Source organism: Pyrus communis, chromosome 5 (genome assembly GCF_963583255.1).
Source record: "Pyrus communis chromosome 5, drPyrComm1.1, whole genome shotgun sequence".
In the NCBI taxonomy this organism is placed as follows: domain Eukaryota; kingdom Viridiplantae; phylum Streptophyta; class Magnoliopsida; order Rosales; family Rosaceae; genus Pyrus; species Pyrus communis.
In genome coordinates, this window is record NC_084807.1 from 20,415,790 (window position 1) to 20,437,231 (window position 21,442).

Sequence of the window (21,442 nt, forward strand, 5' to 3'; positions counted from 1 at the left end):
AAATTGAACAAACAAACATTAGTTATTTAGTTGAGACAAAGATTAATCACACTAGTGGCTACCAATACCATTAATTAAAAAATAATTCTCTTATAATTAAAAAATAATATATATATATAATATTTATTTCTATTCGGTATGGGAATACCGAAAAAATGGAGATGTAATCCCGAATCCCATACCGAAAATTTCGGTTTGGTTTGGGATGACATACCGAAATTTTCGGGAATTTTGGTTTGGGATTTTTTTGGTTTGGGATCGGAATTTTTTCGGTTTGGTTTGGGATTTTTGGGATTTTTTTCCAGCCCTACTTATCGTAGCATCGTTCCATCTTAATCTAAGGTAGGTGATCATTTAACTTTTATTTTTTGTATTTTTTCCTATATCGTTGAATTAAGATCAAATGGTATTTAGAATGAGACTCTATAAGTATAATCCAAAATTTGCAACATTTCATCGCTCATATAATACCATAGCTTCTTCAACTATTTCAGAGCCGCATTCGTCAGCATCTTAACCATTACTCACCCTCGTTTTCTCTATCTTATTTTATAGACTCGGCTGGGATTCAAATTCCACCTTCATGTTTTTAAACACCTCTTTGCTTAGAACAAAATTAAAGAACAAAAATAATACTCACTTAATACTTTTTCTTTTTGCTCAAAAATCCATCGCCATTCCATCAGTTGCAAACTAGCAATCACCTACCAAACTCAAATAGCCATCCCTTTGAAATCAAGTTCCCTCATCCAGTCACACTCCCACCTCACCTTGTAACTCAATTCACTCCTCATGACAGTTCCTTCTTACTCGACTCTAGTTCTAAATAAAAAATTTACCTCTAAATCCCACACTTGCCTTTAAGGACCCCGTACGCAGGTGTGAGGTTTTATCACAAAATGCTTCGATTTATTTTAACACAAGCTTTGAATCCAGTAATTGTTTTAGTGTCTATGAGCTCGTTTGGTACACATGATTGGATTGGAATGGAGAATCGTGTTCCCGACACACAGAAAAATATCTTCTCCCCACACCTCATCAATTAATAATTCTTACTAGAACAAAGTCTACTCCACATAAATTATGGAGTTAATGAGACATCCACAAGAATCTTTCAAAAAATTGTCAGCTACTCAAAACGGTTCATAATTAGACCGCAGTATTTGATTCACCAAACTGCCCAAACACATTATTATTAGTGGAAGTACACACTTATATTTTGTATACTATTTTGTCAAGGTTTTGACGTGAGATTTTACATTCTTCAACACGAAGATGGTGCGGGAAAATGTTAGGATTAAGGCGGATTATTAGTTCAAATCACCTCAAAATGTACACAAAAACATACTTACAATAGTAAGCAGTTGGGGTTCAAATTCCTCAAGCAAAAGGGCGTAAGAGAAAGCTTTACAAGTTGTCAAACTAATAGCAAATATATCCCTTTTTCTTAATAAAATGTGGTTCCCATGAAATTCATAATAAACCCAATAGTTATTTGTGGATGAGGAAATACAAGAATAGTTGGTTGATCTTTCTTAATCCATTTCACCTTCTGCAGAAACATTTGAACTAACTAATAAGCCAAAGGTTTCATTTCTTAGAGCAAACACCAACATTTCATGTCCTCGATATATATAAAACATGTTTTATGACCTGCAGGAAGAATCACGGTTCAAAAGGTTAACAACACAATGAATTGGAACCTCTTGCGTCCCGAGTATGCAACATGGCAACCCGAATGGACTGAGGAAGAAATCCGATCAACATTCTTCAAATGCACAAAATGGCAGGTGGAAGAAACGTTGGATCCAATCAACTGCCCTTACCACTACTACTGTACCAGTTCTTATGCCGGAAACTATTCGCTGGCTGTGGATTTTCTGCTTCTGTTCTTTGCAGCAGCTTCATACTTGGCAACCCTAGTCTTTATGGTAATGCACGTATCAGGAAAGGGCCAAAAAAGTATTCAGTCAAAAAGATATTTGCTCCCGTCCGGTCCGGTTGCCCTTCCAGTGATCATCTTGGCCCTAGCCTACGGCCACCGGATCAACTCCGCCTTTCCTGTCTCATGCACCGGCCCGGCAATCCTCATTCTCGTTCTGATATCTGCGCTGACCTTCGACAATGGAGCCCAGTCAGACTTCAAGTACGTGTTTTTTGAGACATCAACAATCTCCGGAATTTTGCATGCCAGCATGTACTTGGATTCAGTCATCTTACCCTACTATACTGGTCTTGACGCTCTAGTGTCATCAACTTTTTCAGGCGAGTGTTCATCATGTGTGTGTCGTAAAGAGGTTTTGATTGTCGGAGGAACGTTGATATCCTACCGGGGATGGTCGCTGACCACTTTTTCGGTCGTGGGAACCCTATGTTCGAGGATTATATGCCGGGTTGCAGGAGCGAAAACCGGAAGGTCCATATGGATTACTTCAATACTCGAGAGTTCGAGCTGGATCTTGATATTCGTAGATTGTGTTTATCTAACCGCAAACTCCCCGCCGGAGCGATTGGAGTTGCGAGTTGCTGCTTTCGGAGGCATCTTTGTTTTGATTTGCCTTTATGTAATTAGAGAAGCATGCATTCATATCACACAGCTACATTCTGTGTATAAAAGTAAGACAGCAGTTGTTTGCAACGCAAGCAAAGTAGAAATGCGAAAATGATGGGATGTAAACACATATTTTCAGGAAACATGCACAAAGCATGATAATCTTTTTTCCAAAATTCAATACAGAATTCACAAGTCATCGGAATCGAACATCACAAAATTGGTCTTAAAGCTAAAACAACGGTCCGGACCGATGTACTTCTTGCCGTGCAGTAGCGACTCTTGAACTGTAAACGCTTGTCTTCCAGCAATGATAAAAAACTAGAACAATGTCTGGGCTGCTGTACTTCTTGCCGTGCAGTAGCGACTCTTCAACTGTAACGGTTGTGTTCCAGCAATGATAAACTTGAGCAATATTCCAAAGCAAATCACAAGAAAAATCTCCTTCTGCTTGTGTCCATTTCCGGCTATAAAACAAATGGGTAAGAAGAAAAAATGCAGCAAACAGTGAGTACGAAACATGACGGAATATTTTATTAAGAACAAAAAGAGATGACGCCAATATACAAAATGAATTGATTAGTAAATGTCAAATTGAGTACCTTGTGAACCCACTCATATTCCCCGCCTTTAGTATCGAAGGTCCCATGCTGCAGACTAATTAGTTTAAGGGTGAAACGAGGGCCACACTCCTGTGAGTTTAAGATGGAAACAGTGTTATGATTAACTACAAATGTTCTTGACAAGATACGTATTCAATTGCTTCTGAGTATATAAAGATGGGACCTTATTAAAACCCATAATTTTATCCTAATGGATTGCATTGTATGGAGGGCCATGCGTCACTAATTCTTTTTATTTCTTTGTGAACCACACTGGTCACAGTAATGGACCACAACAAAGCATGAAACATACTTCAAGTAGTGAAGTAAGGCCTAAGCCAAACAAAGCATAATGTATAAAAAGAATATGAAAGAAGAAAAGTTGAACTGAGAGACACCGACCTGTAGGCGAGCAATTACTTTCCCTTTCGGTCCGCTCTCACCATTTGCATCCTTGGTCTTTTTACCTTTGGACTCGATCTGTTTAGTCTCTTTTTCTTCAAAGATATACCTGAAAACATGGAAATGAAATGTATTCATTAGTAATGGAAGCTTTACAAGAAAGAAAAAAAATAAGTAAAAGATTTTCATATTGCTACAACTTAAAAATGCCAAAGAAGCACACCGATGATGCCGGAAGAATATAAAATCTCGCTGGTTGTGAAAAGTTACAACTCGCCGACCACGAAAGTTTGGTTCTTGTGGGAAAAGTGACTGAATTAATCTGAAGAAAGCAGGTTGACAATGAAAACCATTAGAAACTGAGAGGTTGATTCATATCAAACTTGTAAAGATATCAAAAGGCTATTAAAGCAAATTGTACAGGCGGAAGAATACAAAAACTAGGGTCCACTCATTTTGGTACCAGGTACAAGGATGTGTGCCCAAATCCAAAAGTACAAAATGCATCACAAATAATTTTGAAGAACATTGTTCCTTTTCAAACAACAATAAAAATAAAATAGTTTTGTTTGGAGAACATTTAAACAAGGTAAAGAACACAACCTTCCAATTCGATGACCAAGGCGTGTTGTAAAGTTGTTCAGCACAAGCTCGGGCTCATGACTGGTTGGATTTCCATGATTCTGCAGGTATATCAAATAAACACAATAAGAAAAATAATATACACGTGCAGTCATGCACACACACAAAAAACAAAACTCTTCCATAAATCAACCATCTAATATGTAGTTAAAGAAATCTAAGAAGCCTAAATTGTAGGATTTATCGTTGCACTCAACTTTAAGAAAAGAAAAGTTAAAAACCCTTCAGTGCAGTATGTGTAAAGCAAGACTAGAACCAAAGGCTAGTGTTGTCTTGATGTGAAAAACAGAATGCGACTTACCTTGATATCCTTGCGTAAAACAAGCTTTGAGAGCTTAAAATGGGCAGTAGGCCCGGCAGGTAAGCCAATTATTAGGAGAGCATCTACAAGATTATAACAGTAGCTGACAGTTAGATATATTAACAAAAGGACACGAAGTGGAAGATAACACTTCAGAGACTTTACTAACAATCTAAAAGTTTTTGTCATCAGAAACAAAGCCAGAGGGAGCACTAGTAACACAACAATTCTAGAGAACCCTTCAAATAGAAACAGAACCAACCTGGTTCTCTGCGATTGGTGTGAACAACAATTAGAGAAGTGAAGTCCTTCTTATTTGCGTACTCTACAATCTGCAACCAAAGTTAAAAAACATACATATATAAATTGTTTGAATTTAATGATCAACATATTAAAAATGGAAGGGGGGGAAGGAAAAAGTTTTTTTTTTTTTTTTGGGGGGGGGGGGGGGGGAAGGGAGGGATTCTAAAAGAAAGCACCTTTTTCAAGTCATATGTTCCTCTTTTGTAGTAGGTTGCATTCGGGATCACTGAAAGTAGTTCCTTTATAAACTCAGGCCCCCTCTGCAGACCCAAAACACAAAAAACCGTAAATCAACAATAACCAAAACAAAGAATTCCCTAACCGCATCAAATTCGGAATGCTGTAAAAAGCGGGGACTATGGAAAAATAGGTACAGAAGAATGGAAACGGCAAGTGGTGATTAATATCTTTGGATTCATTTCGCGCTTTAAAATCGAACTGAATTCATCGGCATCATTTCCAGCAAACAGCTGCAATTGAACACATAAAACAAAGCCGAAAGCAAGCAAACCATCATTCGATTTCCCACGCATAAAAAACAAAACTCATTCACATTTGCTACATTGTAAGCCAATAAAACACAATCGAAAGGTGCAAAAACGAACCTCTTCGTCGTCAGGCTTACAAATAGTCTCATCGACTTCCCTGGTGTTCTCAATCGTCTTGGGAATCTTCTTCGCCGGCGGCTACAGAGTGCAATGAACAACACCAATTAGCTATTTAATCCAAAATTAAACATCAATCAACAATAAAAATCCCAATTTCTCAATTCATAATTCATAAATTCTTAAAATTACCTCCTCGCCGAGCTCGAGAGCGCGCTTCTCGGCGGCGTCGCGGGCTTTGGCCTTCTTGCGCTTTTCGAGCTTCTTCTGCTGCTTGAGCTTGGCGTGCACCGCCGACCTTTTCTCCTTGTTCTTTATCATCGACGGCAGAATCTCCATCTTCTTCTCCGGCGGCGGTTCTTCTCCTCCTCCTTCGCTTTCGCTTCGCTTCCTTTTATTGTTATCGCCTCCCATTTTCGCAGTTGCCGAATCGATACCGCTGGTAGCTCAGATGTCAGGTTACCTTCTTCAATCTCGCGCTAGGGTTTTTGTTCGGCCACTACGATAGCCACTAGGGTTTATCCAGTTACAGCGTGCTCCTATCCGCACCGTATTTCGCTCTTCTGTTTTTAACCTTTTAACAAAAAAAAAAAAAAAAAAAAAAAAAAAAAAATAATGAGAGTTTTAACGAAAAACTTATGATACTGTTCACTTTAACGAAAAATCATTTTTTTACACTTAAAAATTAATCATGGTACTATTTACTTTAACCTTTATTTTGTCATTATCATTAGAACTCAAAATTTTCAAGTTCTTTTCATTAGTTTTCTTAAAAAAAAAAAGCCTAATCAGATAAATGGTCCCCGTGGTCATAAGGTATTCAGAAGATAGTCCCTATAGTAAAAAAATTCAGATTTAAACCCCTGCAGTCTAAGTCTGTTAGGATTTATACCCAAAATTAAAACTTCTGTTATTCCTCTGTTAGTAGTATGCACGTGAGTCTCACATGTGAGGATAAGATGGTCATTTCATAGTTAGTAGCATGCCACTAGCTTATTAGCTAAAACCTTCACGACATTCCCAATTCTAAAGCATGAACAAAACTTTTTTTTATTGAAATCAGAGGTTTGGTTTGTGTTTGAAAAGCCACATTGATGGCTAAACGAAGAATTGAGAGAGACGTCGCACCAACATACTCAGGTATTGCTACAATCTTGATAACTTTAGGCGATTGTTCTATTTTGAAAATGGTTTGTTATTAATCGTATCCACCATGAAAGTTTTTTCTTTTTTTCCAGTCGGTCTCCTCCTTATTATGCTTCAAAGGCTTTTCCTTTTTTTTTTTTTTTTTTCAGTCGGTTTCTGCTTCTTTTTCCAGTTTGTCTCCTCCTTATTATGCTTGAAGATTTTTTCTTTTTCCAGTCGGTTTCCTTCTTAGTGGTATATATAGGGGTTTATGTGTAGGTTTTGAAAGGGAAGAAGGCAACAAAAAGGAAACAAACAGAGCAAACTAGAAGGCAAAAAGCCAATTAGTTGTTTAATAGTAGTAGAACAAATCTTATTGCTTTTTTGGATTTCACATTCCATCGCTTGTCAGTTACCTTTGAAATTTGCATTTGATTGATTAAAGTATGCAACTTTATTGTCATATATTGCACTGCCATTTTATTGATAAAGTATGCAATTTTATTTTAATTATAGGTACTGATAGGTTAACTCTGAAGTTTATATGTGGAGGGCAATTGATGATGTTGCCCAAGCATACATATTTTGGTAGTAAGACAGTGTACTTTGACAATGTGGATCCCGATTTGTTGTCAACGATTGAACTGAAGTACATGATGGAAGAGGTTGGATATACAAATGTGAAGAAATATCATTATACTAAACTTGGAGAGGAGCCCGAACATGGCTTGCATCCACTAGTTTCTGACGTTGACATAACGGACATGGTGAAGCTTATACCTAGATCAAGGAATTTATGTAGAGCATGATGTTGATACACCACATATAGCTACAGAACCGCCTCAAAATCAAACATCAAATTATTCCAATGTATTCGATGAGATACCAGATGATGTGTTCTCTCAAGTACCAGTAGAATTATTCTCTCAAGTAACTTATTCACAACCTGATGAAGTGAACAATGAGGAGTGGATTGGTGTGAATGATAATGTAATTGTTGGTGAGGAAGGTCATGGTCCATATGAAACTTTTGTACAAGAGAGTGGGGAGTGCACTAATGGTTTTCATTACGAGCATGGAATCGATAGTGATGATTTTGATTACGAGCTCTATGACAGTGAGAATGATGCTACTATAGAAGATGATAATTTGTTATTTGATAAATAGGTGGACTTGCCATTATCAGGAACTATTACGAGGGATCGTGTAGACGAAACAATTTTGCCAAAAAGCGTAGCTACTGAGAATTTCCCAATAGAAAAAGAGCTGCCAACAGAGGAATTACATAGCCCTGTAAATTCAGATGATGAAGAACAATCTAGTGAGAGGGATCTTGAGTTTAATGCAAGCACAGATATGAAAACCCCTAGTTTGAAGATTAGAATGAGGTTTGCAAATCGTGAAATTTAAAAAAAAACAGTGAAGTGATACTCAATTCTTGGTGGTTATGACATTGGTTTAAAAAAGAATGATCGAAGAAGAGCTACAACTTTGTGTGCAAAACCTTACCTTTGGAGATTGCATGCTAGTCAGATGCAAAATGACACCACTTGGCAAATCAAAGTACTTGTTGACAAGCATACATGTAGTCGAGTATGGAGAAATAAACATTTCACTTTCAAACTCATGGTTGAAAGATACATCGATAGGTTTAGAGATGATCCACGAATAAATGCAAAAATTTTGCAAACCGTAATTAAGAGGGAGATGGAATTGGAGGTATCCTTAGATCAGTGTTTCAAGCCAAGACACGAAGCCTTAGAAATGATAAGAGAGTCAATTGCAGAGCAATATGGTAAGGTTTGGGAATATTGTGAAGAAGTTATACAAACCAATGTTCGAAGTACAATGAAAGTGCATGCAAATCCTCCATTCTTTCAGAGACTTTATGTTTGCCTTGATGCTTGCAAAAAGGGATTTAAAGCTGGGTGCAGGCCAATGATTGGAGTTGATGACTGCCATCTTAAAGGAGCTTTTAAAGGTAAATACATTTTTTTCTTTTTCTCAACCTTGAATGATTAAAATTTGAAAGCATGATTTCAATTTATTTAAGAAATATACAACATGGTTACAGGTCAACTACTAGCAGGTGTTGGCATTGATGCCAATGACAATATGTATCTAATAGCCTATGCTGCTGTTGAAATTGAAAATAAAGATACATGGTGCTAGTTTCTACAGATTCTTATTGATGATCTTAGACCAATTCATGAGCATGGGTGGACATTTATATCGGATCAACAAAAGGTAAACTCTATGTTTCCTTTAAGTATGCAAATATAGTGGCTTATTTAATTTGTATTGATGTTGCAGGGTTTGGATACAGCTTTTACTACGGTTATGCCAGAATCTGACCACAGATGGTGTATGAGGCATTTGTACGGAAACTTTAAAGTCATTCATAAAGGTAAGACATTAAAAGATTTGTTATGGAGTGCTGCAAGAGCCCTCAACCATGTTGACTTTGAAGTTGAAATGGAGAAGTTGAAGAGCATTGATGGTGAAGTCTATAATTGGTTGGTAAAATGAGATCCAGATAGGTGGGCTAGGTCTAGATTTAGCACAAGGGTGAAGTGTGACATGCTTCTTAACAACCTATGTGAAACCTTTAATAGTTGGATACTTGCTGCTAGGGATAAACCAATTCTAACCATGTTGGAGATGATATGGTGTAATTTAATGGAAAGGTTATGTGCTAAGAGGACAGAAATAAGTAAACTTCAGAGGAATGTATGTCCTAAGATTCAACACAAGTTAAACAGGGAGAAGTTTGCATCTAGGAATTATTTGGCCCCATTCAGGAAATTATAAATTCCAAGTTGGGAGTGGTTTGTCTGATTTGTTTATGGTTGATATTGCTAATAGGACATGTAGTTGTAGACGGTAGGAGTTGATCGGGATACCATGCTTGCATTGTTGTGCAGCAATTTGTCGTAATAGACATGATCTAGAGGATTATGTGGATGAGATGTATCACAAGGAAACCTATTTGAAAGCTTATGAGCCCATGATTCATCCATTGAAAGGATGTAACATGTGGCCTAAGTGCAACATGGACCCCCTTGTACCCCCATTAGTGAAAAAATAACCTGGTAGACCAAAAAAAGCAAGGAAAAAAGATCCTAAAATGGAGAAAAAGGTAAATGATAATAATAGTGATTCTAAGCAGGTTGTGAGTAGGAAGGAAAAGACAATACAATGCCACAAGTGTTGGGGTTGGGGGCATAACAAAAAATTTTGTAAAAATTAGCCTAGAGATGCCCCACAAAGTGTATATGTTGACAAAAGATAGGCATATTCGACCAGAAACTGGCAACGAGAAAAAAAGACAAAGTAGTGGTTCATCTGCTTAAAGGAGTGGTACAAGTACAACTGCTGGAAATGAAGACCAAGTAATGAATCAACGTACAATTGTTGTTCAAGTTGATGCTGAAGATGTTGTACATTCAATCGATGGAGGTCCAGCACCTAAAAAGTCCAAACTTATAGTAAGGAGAAACAACCCCAAGCAAGCCTTGTATTGTGATCCCCATGAAGCTACAAAAGTGAGTTCTTATTTATATTCAATTGACTTATAGTTTGTATTTTTCACAATTGATAAGTGAATAATTTCATTTCATTATGTTACTATCACAGGTTCAAGATAACAGTCAACCAACCATTACTAGAGGGGTAAGAGGTGCCACATTTACCACAATTCCTAGAGTGGAGATGCCTCAAGGTATAGTTGGAAGTTCAAATCCTACGATTGGAGTATCTCCTCATCCTCCAACCATTATTGAAGGGGCAAAGGGTCCCACATTTACCACAATTCCTAGAGTGGAGATGCCTTAAAGTAGATTTGGAAGCTCAAGTCCTACGACTGGATGGCCTCCTCATCCACCAACCACTTCTAAACAAACTGTTGCACCATGGAAACCTTCTGGCAAGAGCTTTGTCCACAAAAATCAGAACCTATGGTAGGAGAAAACCTGATAGTGCTCTTATTTTATTTTGGATACATTGTGTTTTGATTCTTTCATATGTGGGAGTCCACTATTTTTTTTGTTTTTTTTGCTCTTTTGTAATCGGGTCAAGAAAGTTGAATTTCGTAAACGATTGAATGTTTTTTGGTAGTTTGTTGTGCTTATTGATTGGAACCATGTTTATCAATGGTGATTATAAATCTTTTAGAATGAATGGTCATTCATCCCTTCCGTTCAACGTTCATGAGGAGTGAAGAGCAAAACCAGGCGTTTCGGCCACTTCAAGTAATACGTTGGGTTGCAGACCTCAATCTGCTCGACGACCGTGATCAGACCTTGACCATCGTACCAAATTGACATTGACCCTTTGATTTAAAGGTACAACATCAAAGATGCAATGAAACAAAGAAAACAATTTTCTTCGATCCAGAAACAACAAAACGACGTTCAAATTGTTTCGCAGGATCGAAATGCCAGACGGGAGTGAGTCAATTGCAAACATCTCAAGCTGCGATATTATCTCTTGTCAAATGAGATGTGTGATTTGGTACGAGGGACGAAATGCAAGAGAAAGGGGAAGGGGACGACTGGAGAGTGACTATGGAAGCCTCGGTACGGGGGACGAAACGTAAAAGAGAGGGGAATGGACAACTGGAGAATGACTATGGAAGCCTGAATGGATGAAACGAGGGATGAAATGACGATCTTATCCTCATATCTGACACTCACGTGCTTGATACTAACGGAGGAATGATGTAAGTTTCAATTTTGGGTATAAATCCTAACAGACTTAGACCACAAGAGTTTAAATCCGAACTTTTTTAACACAGAGGCTACCTTGTGAATATCTTATGACCACGAGAACTATTTATCCGATTAGGCCAAAAAAAAAAAACTTTTAAACCAGTAATTAGCTATTTTATTTAACTTTTGTTTTGTTTGAGGCTTTTGCTTATTTAACTTTCGTCATCAATTTTTGCCTTGTACACATTTTTTAAATTTTTTTTATTTTTAACAAACCATATTATCAATATTCTATATTAAAACCTACTCCAACCTTAGATGAAAATTCAAATTTTAGGTTATAAACTTACCCTAACATGCTCCAACCATTGGGCAAATATGATTTTTAACGCAAAACTCATTTTTGGGGCAAATTTAGGTCAGAATTCCCTCTGAGTTAGTAGGACTGACCCACTATATATGTGTATTTTTTAGTTTTATATTTATAAATTCACTGAATCCAGTAGCTAAGATCTAATATGACCAAATACAACGGTAAAAAAAAAAAAAAAAAAAAAAAATCTTTTATGTGTTTTATATTCTTTCATAAGGTCACGAGTTTCATGATGTCGGTTTAGTGATTTTTAAATATTTATTGAAATTTAAATATGTTTAGGTTAAAATGTTCAGAAAATTAAATTACGATAATTTACATTTTTATTATTTTTTAAGTTACTTTAAAAAAAATATCCTAAATTCATTCTTTAATAATTTTGAATTAAAAATTTAACCCATAAGGATTAGAGGAGAAAAACTATTTCTTGGGTAAAAATTTTAGATTTTAATCTAAGGGTTGAAGATGGTCCAAGTGAGAGGAGGTCAGTTAAGCTTCATAATGGCTATGATATCAATATTAGAAACTTTACTTCTTTCTCAATTGCACAATAACTTGTATTACAGAGAATTATTAGAGCACCAACAACTCCTTTTAATCCCTCGGCTGCCTATTTATACAACATATACTATTAATATGATGCCGACGCGTGGCCTCCTAGCAGCTAGTCATAATGTGATTCAAATTTGCCTTTGATGAATATTGAATCTAAGATTTCTAATTTACAAGTGAAAAAGAATATTACTAGACAATAGTATTGCACCTTATATTTTTATTTTAGCCAATTTATACGCCTAAATTTTCATAAATATCCAATTTTTTGCATGGCCTATTTAAAATTTCATCTATTTTTTCGTTCATATTTGTCATGTGATTAACATGTGAACCACTTAAAATGGCAAAAACATAACTTTATAGCAACAGATACGTCATTAGACAAGACGAAGGAGAATTAGGTTTGCAAGATTGAGTTTTAGTGCGGCAAAAAATCGTATTTACTTTAGACAAAATGTGAATAGGGATCACGTGACAAACACCAATTAAATCTTACGCATAATCTGATGTAAGCTCATTTTTGTAAAGCCACATTAAAATTAAGTCCAATTTTGTGTTATTATTCAAATAGATCCAATGACTAAGGGCTGGTTTGGCATAATCTGATGTATTCTCGTCAAAGATAAATTCGAACCAAATTATTATAGGTAACCCATTGTAAGATTCAACCTACTGGCCCACATAACTAATATGGTCTATGTTGCTTCAGTCTGTTTCATCCCTCCTTTTTTTTTTTCTTTCCATTTTCTAAACAATTTCCTCTCTTAGATCATGAAATCAAAATTACTTCTCAACTTCACCAAAAAATAGAAAATTATTTCTCATCAAATCGTCCTCTTTATCTCTCTTCTTTGACGAATTGCAGGGTGATGATTCTTGTGTTCCTATCTCCAAATTCGTTCATCATGATTTCAATTGTTACATTGCTTTCACAATTTTTTTTTCTACCTGTTAATTTGGTAATACAGTATTCTTAACGTGGGTCTCCAGAATAACTTCGTCCTACTTTTGGCATGTCATTATTGTGAGAGAAGACTCTTTAATTGGGGACTAAATCATTGTTGGATGGAGGAGACCCTTTGGCAAGTGATCAAATCTCTAATGGCCTACTCTCTAGTGATATGTGCTCAACTAAGACCACTAGACAAGAGTGCACCACTGAGATCACTAAACCATGGTGTTCTATACTAAGAACGTCAGATAAGGGTGCTCTACTAAGACCATCAAATTAGGGTGCTCTACTGAGACTACCAGACTAGGGTGCTCTCTTGTGGCCACCATACTAAGGTGCTTTATTGAGACCACTAGACTGCCTCTCTAGAGCACTTTACAGATAGATTACTATTGAATGAAGACCCGTTGACTAAGACTAGATATTTGTTTGTCTAAATATTTATTGGGTGTATAGGAAGAGGCCACATCACCTCTTCTTTGAGGCCACACGCTTGACCTTCCTTACGATGGTGACTTTTGTCTATATAATGAACAGTAAGCTGGATGAAAAAAGCCGTTTCATGTAGCATTTGTAACCTCACACAAATATATATACAGACGACAGTGGACATAGCCCTTTAAGTTAACCTCTCAATTTTGAGCATTAACAAGCATCGATTCCAAACATCATCATGCATTTGCTCTATGTGCGTATCATAAAGGTAAAAACAAAATTGGCAAGGTGGTACAAGTTCCCCTTGTAATTGTCTATTTGATGCATCTACTTCACATAACAACCCAAGTTATGGGTTGCCAAAATGGTAAAGCCAGAAAGAAAGAGTTTAGAGGTTGCAAAGTTCTGCTTCTTATTTCAATTGATTAGCCATGCTTACAACATTTGATCTGACCAGTGCGGAAAAAAAGTTAAAAATCTAAACATTTCAGAAGGGTTATCTATTTACATCAAGGGGCATGCCTCGTGGCGTTGGACCAGATTCTGGATCTTGATCAATTGCTTGTGTCTGCTTGATCACCATTTCCTTTTGATCGTTGCTTTTACCCCACAGTAAAATGTACATGCCAATTATGACAGTAACAGATCCCACCACGCTGGTAAATTAAATAAGGCCAAAAATTAATTAGCAATGGGTTAATACGAAGATAATTAAAATTAATGATATATGTAAACATTCAAAATTAAACATAATTGAGTGAATTACCTTCCGAGGTAAATTTGTTCATGCAAGAAAGAGAAGTCCAACATGGCCACAAATATCTGGGTGGCGGGGGTAAATGCTGCTGTGAAGAGTGCACCCTTTTGTTTCACACACCTTGACATCCCTACATAGCATAACCCTGATCCTACTGCTCCCTGAAATGTCAACACACATGAAACCCTAATTAGTTCTTGAAATAATATTCTAGACTGTAGCATTTGTATGGATTACTAAATGAAATCGAAATTATCGATCGATCACATCCACTGGCTGTTAAACAACCACTAGACCTAAAAGCTTATGTTGTATGGAAATATTGACCTATAACAATATTGTATATCAAGGTTACTCCCTCCTCGCGTGCATGTTCATCTTGTACGTGGAGAGACGGACTAGTAGGCGAGAAAGAAACATATAGGTGCGGCCATGACACCATGTTAGACAACCAATAAACCCTAAAAACTTAATTTGGTAGAGAATGAGCACCAACATGCATGAAAATACTAAACCCTAAAATCTGCTTGAGTTGTCTCGGAGGGAGATGCCGTTTTAGGCAACCATTATAGCCTAACGCTCAAGCTTACATTAGCTAGGAAAGATTTGAGCAGTGAATATTGAAGAGATGTCAAAGAAAATACTCACAGCATATACAACACTCAAGATCTCCAACTTCCCCTTGAGAATCCACATTGACATGACGATGTGCCTCTGGGTTATGAAGCACAAGATGGCGGATTGAATGGCGCCGAAGAAGGACAATATCGCAGTGCTAGAGTACTGAAAAGGGTAGCTCTTGCCAATCTTTGCTTGGATGAGAAACCACGAAGACCACAAGAGGCAGCCTGATGCCAAAAATGCTGAACCAGCCCACCTCTTAGTCATTTTAGTTGATGATGAAGCCATTGTATCGCCATGGTTTTGCATTTGATGTGTGGATTCTGAATGTTGGTTGGTTAGTGGCATTCCTTTGTATAAGATCAAGGATACAGCTCCACCAATACATATGAAGGCACCCAGGATTTTAGTTATCCCATCCTTTCTCTTTATGTTCACTTTCTCTAGACTGCAAAATCAAGTCCGAAAAATTGAAGTTATAATTCCATTAACAACATGTTTACCTACTTAGAATGCGAGAAATTGTGAATGGGGGAAGTCGGGCACATGAGATAGAGGGAATGAGTATATTTTATCACGTACTTTTTTATTACGTCTGTATTAGTAAACATAGAGGAAATCAGGATTCCAAATTATACATTCCAATACCCATTTCAGATAATTAATCAGACTTAAAAACTTATTCTTTGTACTTTACCCAAATGGTAGAGCCAATAGGAAAGTGTAGACAGGCACCATGTTGATGAATGCACAGGAATATGTAGCAGAGGTGTATTGAAGTCCAAGAAGAAATAAGTATTGTGTGAAAGTTGCCCTGAAAGACACAAGTATTTAGCACAAAATTTCACAAAAGATAACAACCTCAAATGAAACAACATACAAATATAAAATCTGAGAAACCGTATCAATCGTAAATACCATTACTAACCCAATAAGAGCACTGATGAAAAGGAGGCATAAGATTCGAGTTGTAAGCTCTGGTCTGCTTTTGCTGCAAGAAAACTAACTATACGCTTAGTATACTAGTGGCGCAAATAAAACTACATATACCATATTTACTGATCATATTTTTTATAGAGATAAGGCTGACTCGATAGTCAATGTTCTCTACGTGGAAGATCGCTAATATGATACATGTAGCATTAAACATAAGTAATAACTCAAGTATATGTAGGTTTTACCTTTCCCAAAAGAAGGCAATGGGTGTCAAGAAAACAGCAGAAACCGACTGTCGATAAGTAGCAATTACCAAACCGTTTAATCCTCCATCAAGAGCCTTCTTAAGAAGAACATTTACAATAGCTAATGCAAGGTTAATGACCAGCATGACAATAACAAGCTTCCATTTTGCCCAGCAATTCATCTTAACAATATATAAGTATACTGCGATTCAAAGCATAATGCTGTAAGTTATTAGACTCGTTATATGCTTATATATACTTATAGGTGAACCAACCAGCTGCTTCCCTCCTACATATGAGGATATAAATGGTTAAAATTCTTGGCATCATTTCAACAGATTGATGCAATCAACATGCAATTCTTTATAATATTTTCATCCTTTCAGACGTCTTTTTACTGCAACTTTTTTTAATAAGTTAAGCAAAGAATCAATTACTATATGTGACCTCAGATAAAATATATTTCAATTTTTTTTTATTTATTTATTTTTATGTTACTTCATTGTAACTAATTAAGAGTATTCTTTTTGAACACTGTTTTACTTCTTGACATTATTTTACAATTCAAATATCATAATAGAAATTGTTTATTTTCTTTATTATCATCTAAAAATCATCGATGACAAAATTCATTTAGTTTGAAGTCCGTTCAGTAATCCATAGGAATCAAACAAATTGACGTTTTATCATGAAAAGTTACTTATTAACATAATCGTCAATTTGTTCATCTCATATAGATGGCTAAAGTACTCTAAATTGAAAGAACTTTTCTACAAATGATAATAAAGAGAATGACGGTTCAAATTGTACAATAAAATTATGTCACAGTATCGTTGAAGGAAGTACTTCCCTCCTTACATATAAGAAGCAAAGCATTTTGACCATTCTTCTTGCCATCTAGTTTTTTCTTCTTTTTTTTTTTGAATAATTCATTGCAAATTCATCTGGAAGAAACAATACTGCATCAATGAACATCTTCTCGAAAACTACTAGTGGTTGATATGATGGCACACTATCATTTCTTCAAAGTAGTATCTAATACTTCCATGTAAAGAATGCAATATTGCATTATTTGGATGACAAAGTATTGTTCATTGCTATTGCATTGTTTTGAAGAACAATATGTCACATCTTAGAAAAAAGATATAACCCAAATATAAAGCTAATGGTTATTGCTAGCTGGGCAACTTGACACGCCAATTATTTTGTTATTTAACTCAAAAAAGAATGTAGCTGATGTGTATTTAGGCGCGTCATATAGCCAAACGCATGCTGAGAATGGTAATATACCTATATTATATATTTATATGATTGTTATAGAATTAGTGGGTGAATGCCCCACTCAAAAGAATGCCCAAAGACTTAGTAATTGTGAGCAATAGTGTTTGGTACTTTCAAAAGTATCATCATTATATTTTGATGGTTGTAGTTACGAGAGTCGCTCTATAAATAGAGCACTTCGTCTGTTATCAAATGCACTGCAAAAGAAAGTAAGAGAAATAATATCAGTATCCCTCCCTCTCTTTATATGCCATCCTTTTTTGTGTTATAGCTGCTAAAGTCTTAGTGTGATATTTTGCACCTATTTCGCTCCTGTCATTAGAAAGGTTATATTTCTAACTTTTGTCTATTTATAATACGTTATCAGCACGACTCTCTAACCTTAAATAGTTCACATCTCCCTTCACCGAAAGCAAAAAAAAATGCTTCCTTTAAGGTTTTTCCTGTTTTTCTTCTTCTTCCGCTTCATCTGCGTGATACACCCTCGCTATGAACTGCTAGCACCATGCCTGCTTCTCATTCTAAATTTAACAGTTACTTATATCTTTGATTTCTTGTTTGGTGTAGTTCCTGATTTCTAACCCAGTGTTTATTTATGTTAATTTTACTGTAATCAAAGATGGTGCGGTATAATCGCCCATCTTGAACTGCAAATTTAATTTTCATTGCGATCAAAGATGGTACGATACAATCGCCCATCTTGAGTTGACTACAATTTTAGGTGATGCGGTATAATCGTCCACCTTGTTCTACATATTTAAATCGATTATATCATGCTCTGCATATTAAAATTTTTCTGCTGTTCAAGTGGTGCGGAATAATCGCTCATCCTATACTTGTTTCGATGAGAATGGTGCGGTACAATCGCCCTTCTCATTAATCATGAAAATCTCGAGCCTGAAGTTTCGAGTGCTTATCATTTTTGGCCGGAAGATCAAAATGAAAAATTTGTAAGAACTAAAAGTTCTAACACTATATTCCTCCAGGAATACATATTATTGCAAGTTCTTACGCATCTCATTTTTCTTTTAGAAAGAAAAGAAAATGGCGAACTTGGCAAAGCTTGATTTTACTGCCTTAGACATTACTGGGAAGAATTAACTTACCTGGGTACTGGATACCAAGATCCATCTGGAAGCAAGGAATCTTGGAGATACCATTAGGGAAGAAAACAGCTCATCCTCTCGAGATCGGGCGAAGGCCATGATCTTTATTTGTCGCCATCTTGATGAGGGACTAAAGAGCGAGTACTTAACGGTTGAAGATCCGTTAGCTCTCTAGAAGGCATTGAGAAACATATACAATCACCAGACAATGGTGATTCTTCTAAGGGCTCGCTATGAATGGACTCATTTAAGGATCCAGGATTTCAAGTCAGTGGCTGAGTACAATTATGCGTTGTTCAGAATTACCTCTCAGATGAAGCTCTGTGGGGATACCATTACTAAGGAAGATATGTTGGAAAAGACTTTCAGCACATTTCATGCCTCTAACGTGCTCCTACAGCAGCAGTATAGAGCGCGAGGCTTCACTGAATACAACCAGCTGATATATGTGCTTTAGTAGCTGAACAAAATAATGAGCTCCTGATGAAAAATCATCAGTCCTGACCTGCTGGATCTGCACCATTCTTAAAAGTGAATACTACTTCCCTCGAAGTGAATGCCACATCTTCTGGTGGCGATAATCATAAACGAGGACGTGGCCATAAGTGAGGCCGGTGGAACAGGAAAGACAAGAATCATGGTGGTCAGTTTCACAACCAGATTCCACGGCAAAATTCAGGCCTGAGCTTCAAAAATGGAAATCGCCACAAAGGCAAAGCTCGTATGAACAATGCTCCTAGAAACTCTGATGGAGCCTGCCATAGGTGTGGTGGTGATGGGCACTGGGCACGTACCTGTCGTACCCCAAAACATCTGGTGAATCTATATCAAGCCTCCTTCAAGGAGAAGGGTGTTGAGACTAATTTCCTCGACCAGGCTAGACCAATGGATATACCTGATCCGGTGTGTGACTTATCAGGACAGTTGAACACAACCCACCTAGATGTCTCGGACTTCATTATGGAAAGAGGGAATGAAGTGTATCAGTCCGACTGAATCATTTATATTTGATGTACTTTTATTATTCTGAACTTGTAGTTTAAAAACTCGCATTTCAATAAAATAAGCATTTAAATTTCTAAGTTGTTTTTAATCGTGATCCCCTTTACTTAGAAAGCATGGATAAAAGCTATGGTTATTCTCAAAATATGAGAAATGGCGGAGATATTTATCTTGAAGACATCACAACCACACATACAATACTTCGTGATCGAAAGTATTTCTCAAGCTTGATGCTTACAAGAGTAAAGGTAACAACAATATCAGGTCTATCAGATGTAATTGAAGGCTCAGGGAAAGCCCAGATTGTGTTACTAAATGGAACAATATTGTCCATACAAAATGCATTGTATGCTACTCGATCTACTCGAAATTTATTGAGTTTCAAAGACATACGTTTAAATGTATACCCCATTGAATTGAAAAGTGCAGAAAATGTGGAGTATCTATGCATTACCTCGAATGATACCCAGAAACGTATATTAGAGAAGTTGCGTGGTTTGTCAAGTAGATTCTATTATACATATATAAAGACAATTAAATCATATGCTGTCATGAACCAAAAGTTCATTGATTCAAAAGATTACATGCTTTGGCATGACCATTTGGGTCATCTAGGATCCATCATGATACGTAAGATCATTACCAACTCTAACGGACATCCATTATTGAGCAGAGACATTGCTATCTCAAATGATAACCCTTGCAAGACTTGTTTTCAAGGGAAGTTGGTAATTAGACCATCACAACTAAAGGTTGATGCTGAATCCCCATCATTTTTGCAAAGAATTGAAGGGGATCTTTGTGAACCTATTCAACCATCTTGTGGACCATTTTGATATTTTATGGTTTTGGTTGATGCATCTACCCGATAATCACATGTTTGTCTCTTATCTACTCGGAATATAGCTTTTGTGAAACTTTTTGCTCAGATAATCAAGTTGCGAGCACAGTTCCCAGATTATCCCATTAAGTCAATTCGACTTGATAACACTGGTGAATTTACGTCTCAAACCTTTGATGATTATTGCATGACATTGGGCATTGATGTTGAACACTCTGTTCCTCATGTCTATACTCAAAATGGTTTAGCAAAAGCATTGATCAAACGGCATCAGTTAATAGCTCGCACTCTGCTCATGAAAACAAAATTGTTAGTTTCTACATGGGGACATGTCATCTTACATGTTGCATCATTAGTTTGATTAAGACCTATCGCCAACCACCAATACTCCTCAGTACAACTCGTGTTTGGACATCAACATTTCACATTTACGAGTTTTTGGTTATGCTGTTTATGTGCCTATTGCACCGCTGCAACGCACTAAAATGAGACCTCAGCGTAGATTGGGAATTTATATGGGTTTTGATTCACCATCTATCATTAGAAATTTGGAACCCCCGACAGGTGATATGTTTACAGCTCGTTTTGCTGATTGTCACTTTGATGAGACATTCTTCCCGTCGTTAGGGGAAAAAAAGACCATTCCAGAAGAACGACAAGAGCTGATATGGGTTGTACCCACCTTGTCTCATTTCGATCTACATAGCACTTAATGTGAAAATGAAGTGAAAATGATCATTCATCTTTAAAGTATTGCCAATCAAATGCCAGATGCATTTAATGATGTTATGAAAGTGTTAAAAATCACATATACTAACTGCAAATGCAATTGCAAGAATTGATGTCCCTGTTGGACAAAATAAAATGGCAGCGAATGATTCATCTGGTGCACGCTTGAAGCGTGGTAGACGCCCAGGTTCAAAAGATTCAGACCCTCGAAAGAGAAAGACAAGGGCACATCTGAATTCAAATGAAATCATTCAAGAAAAGAAAATGAATGAAAAATCTGCAATTCATGATTCTGTACTTCCAGAAAAAGAAAATGTCCTTGATGAGACACATGTCCCTGAAGAGACAGCAGTACATGAAAGCAAAGAA

The 21,442-nt window shown here is 36.6% G+C and overlaps 3 protein-coding genes across 3 annotated transcripts; 1 reads left to right on the top strand and 2 right to left on the bottom strand.

Moving 5' to 3' along the window:
• Nucleotides 1-1,691: 1,691 nt before the first annotated feature.
• Nucleotides 1,692-3,020, top strand: LOC137734379 (uncharacterized). Its single transcript, XM_068473657.1, has one exon. The coding sequence runs from the start codon at nucleotides 1,692-1,694 to the stop codon at nucleotides 2,664-2,666; it is 975 nt and encodes a 324-aa protein (XP_068329758.1). The 3' UTR covers nucleotides 2,667-3,020.
• LOC137734726 (uncharacterized) lies at nucleotides 2,684-5,956 on the bottom strand. The gene is made up of 11 exons (XM_068473995.1): nucleotides 5,599-5,956; nucleotides 5,407-5,487; nucleotides 5,176-5,271; nucleotides 4,978-5,061; nucleotides 4,761-4,830; nucleotides 4,499-4,581; nucleotides 4,159-4,238; nucleotides 3,779-3,877; nucleotides 3,556-3,664; nucleotides 3,154-3,243; nucleotides 2,684-3,018 (listed from the first exon to the last, which is right to left on the bottom strand). Exons 1-11 carry the CDS (start codon nucleotides 5,818-5,820, stop codon nucleotides 2,980-2,982), a joined length of 1,053 nt encoding a protein of 350 aa, XP_068330096.1. The 5' UTR covers nucleotides 5,821-5,956; the 3' UTR covers nucleotides 2,684-2,979.
• An 8,095-nt stretch (nucleotides 5,957-14,051) lies between these two features.
• On the bottom strand, nucleotides 14,052-16,296 carry LOC137733332 (WAT1-related protein At3g30340-like). Its single transcript, XM_068472485.1, has 6 exons — nucleotides 16,115-16,296; nucleotides 15,862-15,924; nucleotides 15,631-15,747; nucleotides 14,961-15,381; nucleotides 14,322-14,473; nucleotides 14,052-14,211 (listed from the first exon to the last, which is right to left on the bottom strand). Exons 1-6 carry the CDS (start codon nucleotides 16,294-16,296, stop codon nucleotides 14,052-14,054), a joined length of 1,095 nt encoding a protein of 364 aa, XP_068328586.1.
• Nucleotides 16,297-21,442: the final 5,146 nt, after the last annotated feature.